This window comes from Ictidomys tridecemlineatus, chromosome 2 (genome assembly GCF_052094955.1).
Source record: "Ictidomys tridecemlineatus isolate mIctTri1 chromosome 2, mIctTri1.hap1, whole genome shotgun sequence".
Taxonomy (NCBI): Eukaryota; Metazoa; Chordata; class Mammalia; order Rodentia; family Sciuridae; genus Ictidomys; species Ictidomys tridecemlineatus.
The window spans coordinates 93,883,298-93,889,881 of NC_135478.1; the positions used below are offsets into that span (position 1 = coordinate 93,883,298).

At 65.7% G+C, this 6,584-nt stretch overlaps 1 protein-coding gene and 1 long non-coding RNA gene across 2 annotated transcripts in view; one reads left to right on the plus strand and one right to left on the minus strand.

Moving 5' to 3' along the window:
* Positions 1-1,689, minus strand: part of LOC144375266 (uncharacterized) — a 25,842-nt gene extending 24,153 nt beyond the window's left edge. Inside the window, exon 1 of the mRNA XM_078039361.1 lies at positions 1,177-1,689. Coding sequence (XP_077895487.1) covers positions 1,177-1,614 — 438 coding nt within the window. The 5' untranslated portion in view covers positions 1,615-1,689. The remainder of the gene's footprint in view (positions 1-1,176) is intronic.
* On the plus strand, positions 558-6,325 carry LOC144375267 (uncharacterized). The gene is made up of 2 exons (XR_013434879.1): positions 558-666; positions 5,930-6,325. It is a non-coding gene; the product is annotated as an uncharacterized LOC144375267 (long non-coding RNA).
* The last annotated feature ends 259 nt before the right edge of the window (positions 6,326-6,584 follow it).

Genomic DNA, 6,584 nt, shown 5'->3' on the forward strand with positions numbered 1-6,584 from the left:
ACACCAGTAGTCACAGTAACACCATGCCCCTGCGCATTACTCCACTAGGTCCTCAGACCCCAAGACTGGGTACCATTTTCACCCTCCCTCTGCAGAGGAGAGCCCTGAAGCACAGAGAGGTTGAGTAATTTGCCCGGGGTCACACTGTCAGCCAAGCAAGCAAAGGAAGACAGAAGGAGAGCAGCAGAGCTGCAGAGAGCCAGGCCCGCTGCGGCTGCCCCTCCTCACATCTCCTCCCCTCCTCGGGCTAGCCCCGGGGCCCCCCTCGAAGGCCACCCACGAAGAACACAGCAGTGCCCTAAGATGCCCTCCTGCACGCTGCTGGCCCCAAGAGCCCATCCACCGCGGCGGCCGCAGGGACCCGGAGCTGCGGTAAAAGGGCAAAGTCAAGGCCACGACAACACATCCCAGCGTGGCCAGAGCCCCCCCAGCCCGCAGGGATCCTCGCCGGCCCCTCCGCCTCCCTCCCGCTCTCACATCCTTCCTCCAAATCTGCAAAGAGGAAAAAAATAATAATCATAATAAAACCAGTTCTCACCGACAGGGGGGAGGCGGGAGGCAGGGAGAGGCCGACGCGGCTCGGGCCGCCCCCGCGGCCTGCACCCGCCCCGAGCGCCGCGCCGGGCGGAGGACCGCGCCGGGGAGGACGCTGGGCGCCGGCTGCAGGTACCGCGCGCCCGCCGCAGGGGCCGGGCGGGGACGGTGCGGCACGGCCACTTCCCACGGGCCCTGGGGAACCGGGCCCGGCGCTGCCCGGTCCAACCCACGGGGACCCGCTGTGGAGTCCAACTTCCCAAACTCGTGGCACCCAAGTCTCCGCACTGCCCGGGAGGAACGGGGGCGGCGGGGGCAGGGGAGGCCGGGGACAGAGGCGGCGGGGGCAGGGGCGGCCGGGGACAGGGGCGGCGGGGGACAGGGGAGGGCCCGAGGCAGCCGCCGCCGGGAGGGGTCCCGCCCTGCGCCCCGCGCCCTGGGCCCCGCGGCCTCCCCGGGCCTCCCGGCGCCCGCGGCCTCCCCGGGCCTTCCGGCGCCCTGCGCCCGACCTCCCGGCCTCCCGGCAACCAGGCGGCGGTGCGGGCCTCCGGGCCGGGCGCACGCGGGGGCGGCCGGCGCCCCCGACCCCGCGGGCCGCGCGGAGTTCCCCAAGTTCCGCCCCCGCCCGCGGCGCCGACTCACCTCGCGGCGGCGGCCAGGCCCGGCCGCGCGGTCCTGCGCGGTCCTGCGCGGGCCTCTAGGGCGACGGGGCCCCGGCCCGCGACTCGGCGCGCATGGCGGGCGCAGGGCGCGGGCGGACGCGGGGTCGAGCGGCTGGCGGCCCGCGGCTGGCGCTCGGCGGCGGAGGGCGGGGCGCGGCGGAGGAGGAGGCTCGGCCGGAGGAGGCTCCGCCGGGAGGAGGCTCCGCCGCCGCCCCCCGCGCCGCGCCCGGCCCGGCCCCTCCGGCGCCTTAAAGGGCCCGCGCCGCCCGCCCCGGCCGCGCGCGCACCCGCCACCACTCACGCACGCGCGGGCGCGGCGCCGAGTTTCTTTTTGGCAGCGCCCCGAAGCAGGAAGGAGGGGGCGCCCGCCGCCGCCGCCCCCGCCGCAGACGCCCGGCCGGAGTCGCGTTTCAGCCATGAAATTATAACTCACGAACGGCCGGAGCGCGGGAGAGGGCGCGGGGAGGGCCACCCACGGAGCCGGCGGCGACACGCACAGATGCGCAGGGACGTGCACGGCGGCGCTCACCCCGGGCTGTCGCAGACCGGAGGCCTCCGCGGCCGGCGTGAGCACGCTGGGCCTCACCAGACTGAGATCCAGGCTAGGTGGACGCTGCCGTGGCCCAGGCCCCCGGAGACGTGGGCCGAGCGGCGACCCAGGCAGTTCACGGCACAGCGGGGCCTTGTCCACCGGAAGGTCAGCTTCCGGGGACAGATTGCCGACTTTGTGCACAGCCTATGACAGTGAGGACTCGACAGTACGTCCTTTAGTGGACACCCACTTGAGGACATTCAGGGACACAGATGCAGACTTGCAGCAAGCCGGTGGTCCCCACAGGGACACTCACCCCGGATCGTGCTCACGGGAGCCACACAGGCCCCAAGTGGGAAACACGCGTCACAGACTTGCACACGTGCACACCCCCAGGCACGCTCTGCACACGCCCCGCGCCAGCAGGAACTAGTCCCCGCCGGCCGACGGCCCCGTCCTCGTTTACCTCCCCCCCACCCCACCCCCCGCACCCTGCGGCCCCCACCGGGTCTTTCCAAGCAGCAGTGGGCACTGGGCGCCGGCGGCCCGCCCCCCTCCGCCGCTCTCCCCTAAGATGTTGGAGAGTTTGAGTGGTTTTTTTTTTTTTTTTTCAGTTCAACTTTCCTTTTTTGGAGTGACGTCTCAGCAGATTCAGTTCTGCCATCTGCCAACATCTGAGAACCCCCGGGGAGACGGGGAAGGGCTGCGTCGGGGAGGCCGCCGTGCGGTTTCCAGGGCCCGCCGCCTCCACCTCCTGCCGGGACGGCGGGGTGGCCGGGGTCCCTCACACCGCCCCCCAGGCTTTGAGAGGGGGGGCGGTTGGGGCATCTGAAGCTTGGCAAAAATCTGGAAAAAAAGGAAGTGGGGAAACGGATTGCAGCTGGGAACCGGAGGGGTCACAGGTCAGGAGCCCTCCCTCCTCAGCCTCACCAGCCCAACCAGATCCACGTGCGAAGGGCCAGACCTACCGAAGGCAGGCAGGGGCCTGGAGGAAGGAAGGGGACAGCCCAGCGGGGCAGCCTTCCTGAGCCACCCCCTGGAGTCACCTGAGAACACCCTGGGATTTGCATTTCAATGAGAGGCAGCTCTGGGATTTGTCACTGTAGAGGGAGTGGAGGGGGGCTCTCCTGGTTCCCAGTCAGCTTCCGCCTTGCATGGCTGCCCCCAGCAGGGAGGGGCAGGGGGTGTCCCTGGATAATGCCCAGGGTCACCTGGAGAGTCCTCAGAGAGCAGGGAGCCCAGCAGGGCCTCCAGTACCCAGGTGCCCCTGCGATGCTTTGCAGACCCCAGGTCACACCGGGGACTTACCTCCTTGCCCTTCCTGCTTCCTGGCTGTCAGTTGTGGGGCTGCAGGGAGCGGTAGGGGCACACCTAATGAGCACCTAGTGTATACTCCCAGGGTCTCCTGGCTCCCCCTCAAGCCCCCAGAGGGGCCCTGATGTTGATCCCACATTATCTTCGGGGAAACTGAGGCCCGTGGAGATAAAACCCTCACTTTCCAGCTAGGGATTCTGCATGGGTGCCCCCAACCATGGCTATGGAAAGATGATCTGGGGGCCTCCACTGGGCCCTGCCTGCCCACAGACCCTGCCGGTGGTATCCTGTGTGTCCCTGGACTGAGGGAGCAGCACCCAGGGTCCTCACAGCTCCGAGAATGGAGCCCACTGGAACCCCTGGGTTGCAGGAAAGAACAGGGCCCCAAACTCCCAATTAGCCTTTGTGAGGGACTTTCAATGTGTCCATTTTGCAGGTGGGAGGACTGGGACTGAGTTCAGGAAGCTATGCAAAGGTACTGGGCAGCATGTACCAAATGGCCCAGGTCAGAGTGACACTGAGCAAGGACATACACCCAGGCGGCTATGGCCCGAGTGACACTGTGTCCCCTTCATCCCCCTTCGAATCTTCCTGAGGACTTGGCAACCTAGACAAGCCCATCCCTGCCTCAGGACCCTTGCATCTGCCCTTCCCTCTGACTGAGCCATCAGTCTTCTAGCTCAATGCCACCTCCTTAGACAGTCCCTCCTGACCCTCTAAGGAAGCTCCCCAGGCACCTGGCATTTATATATATATTTTTTAATTTATTTATTACTTTTGTGGTGCTGAGGATCGAACCCAGGGCCTCGCACATGCTAGGCGAGCTCTCTACCACTGAGCCGCAGCCCCAGGCCCTGGGTATTTTTTAAATGTGTGTGTGTGTGTGAGAGAGATGGTTGCTGATGGACCTTTATTTTATTTATATGTGGTGCTGAGAATTGAACCCAGGGCCTTACACATGCCAGGCAAGCGCTCTACCCCTCAGCCCCAGCCCCACCCTGGGCATATTTGGTCACATGTATTGTCCTTTGTCTCCAGAATGTCTGCCCTGTGAGGGCAGAGAGACCTGCTGGGGGGCTGGGGATGTGGCTCAAGCGGTAGCGCGCTCGCCTGGCATGCGTGCGGCCCAGGTTCGATCCTCAGCACCACATACCAACAAAGATGTTGTGTCCGCCGAAAACTAAAAAATAAATATTAAAAAAAGAGAGAGAGAGAGACCTACTGGCCGACCACTCCACTTGCCCCACATAGTAGACATTCAGTTAAACGTGTTGCAGGGACGCGGTCAGTGGAGAGCGCTGGCCTGGGGTCTGTCCTCAGAATAGCAACTAAGTCGATGCTGAGTCTTTGGGCCTCCTCCAGGGCTCTGTACTAGCCCACGGGCCCATCTGTGTCTGGGAGTCTCACCTCCTGAGGCCTGGGAGGAGCCCCTGCAGGCCCAGGGTATTCCTGTGGGCAGCCATGATGTGTGATGATCCCTCAGCCCCCTGAGAGGCCTAGAGACCAGCAGCAGCGGGTCAGCACCCACACTGGGGCAGGTACCCTAAGAGGCCTTGACCACCGCCACCTGGCAGGCCGGTGTCACAGTGCCGGTGACAACCCAAAAGATGCCTAGGTGCACGTCGGGGGCTGAGCCGGGCGCACCCCGACCTGTGGGGGTGCAGGGAGGTCACACCCTAACCTGTGGGGTGCAGAGAACTCCCATCCGCTTTTCCTGCTTTCCACGTGTTTTCAACAGACTTGAAACCAAAAGCCCTGAGAGACTGAGGGGCTCCCCACACCCCGCCTTCCAGGGCCTGGGGCATCTTTAAGTCACAGGTTGAGCAAACCCAGCACCAGCCTCCTGGAGGGAGGGACAAGGCACTGGGCCTGCCTGTTTGTGACCTTCCCAGTGGGAGGGGCCCTCTCCCCAGAAAGCCTGGAGGCTGTGAGTGGGCCACAGGCTGTAGTCCAGTACGCAGTGGGCACCTACTGTGTGCCACACACTGTGCTGGAGCAGAGGAGACAGGGCCTAGCCAGCGGGGACTGACGAGGGATAGGGCCTCCCAGTCCTCACACTCTTGCCAAAGAGTTCACACAGAGCCCCCAGTCTCCCCACTGTCGCTGCAAGAAAGGGCACTGTCACCGGGCTTCCTGGACACCCACACCTTTCCCTGGGCCAGCTCCACCCTTTGCATCTCCGGGAGAGCAAAGAGGGACAACGCCGTCCCTCCCTGACCCCCAGGCGCTCTGCTCCCCCAGGGCTGCATTTCCAGTGTCTAGGGTCTCTGCTTCATCTTTTCCCTGGGGGGACACAGAGGGACACCAAGGGGGACCTCCACCAGCGGAGCGGTACCTGCAACCCGTGGCCATCAGAGAGGGGGCCCCGGGATCCTGGCGTCCCTGGGAGCCCTGCGGGGACACGGTGCTTGGTGCTTGGTGCACAGGCAGGACAGAGCCTGTGCCGGGCGGTGTCCCTGTGCACACCGGGCAAGAAAGACCGCTGGACCTGATGCCTGTGCAAGGACACTGGGCACCCAGAGGATCCTGCTGTTAGTCCTGCTGGGCGGAGGAGCCCCCCCAGCAGCCCCGAGTATTTACATGTGAACAGGGGCCTGGGCCAGCAGAGGGCGGGAGGCTGGGCTCCACGGGTGAGAGATCCCCAGCCAGTGTCCAGGCCCAGCGCTGGGCACATGCCGACGACAACACGTTCAGCGTGAGAGTGGGCAACGGGGAAGGGTGTAGGTGGACACGCCCTGAGGCTCTCCTGGGGACACAGGAGGAATGGCGGGGGCCTGGCGGCGGGATGGGGGGGGCCTGGGAACTAGGGTGGAGGAGGCGTCCTGCCCAGACATTGTCCCCTGGGGAGGGCTTCAAGTCGCGTAATGAAATTCCTCCTTGTTTCCAGCGTGGACATCTGGTTTTGGACACCCCTGCCTGCACCTCTGGAGAGCCGGGAGGGGCCTCCACTCTGACATCTTGGCACCACATTTGCCGTTTCTCAGCCTCCGGAGAATGTCAGGAATGAGCCCCTGGGTGGCCTGACCTCCATGGGCCTGGGAAGCCAGGACAGTCCCCGCCTCCCCGCCCCGGGCCAGCCACCACAGACACGGCTGGTGGACAAGGCCACGCCACCCCTGGGCCGCCTGCCCAGGGCCAGGGCTCAGGCCCAGGTGGAGGTGAGGCCAGCGCCCAGGGCCGTCCACAGCCGAGGACCTGCAGGCCTGGAACCGCACTGTTGTCCCCCTGGGCTCCTGCGGCTGAGCCTGCAGAGCCACTAATAAAGGTCATTCTAAGATTGTAAGTGCCCCAGGTCCCCCTCTCAGAAGGGCCCCCAGTGTCCCTCGAGCAGCCACAGCTGCACAGCTCCCAGGGTCACAGCAGGAGGGGAGCCAGTAAAGAGGACCCAGGCCAGCCAGGCAGACCCCGGTCAGCTCCTGTCACTCAGCCCACAGGGAACAGGTGGCCAGGGACCCAGCATGGGAGGGACCCCCAGGAGCTAGTCCCTGGCAGGCCAAGGAGGTGCTGGCCGGTCCTGCTCCCAGCCACCTCTCCCGATCCGC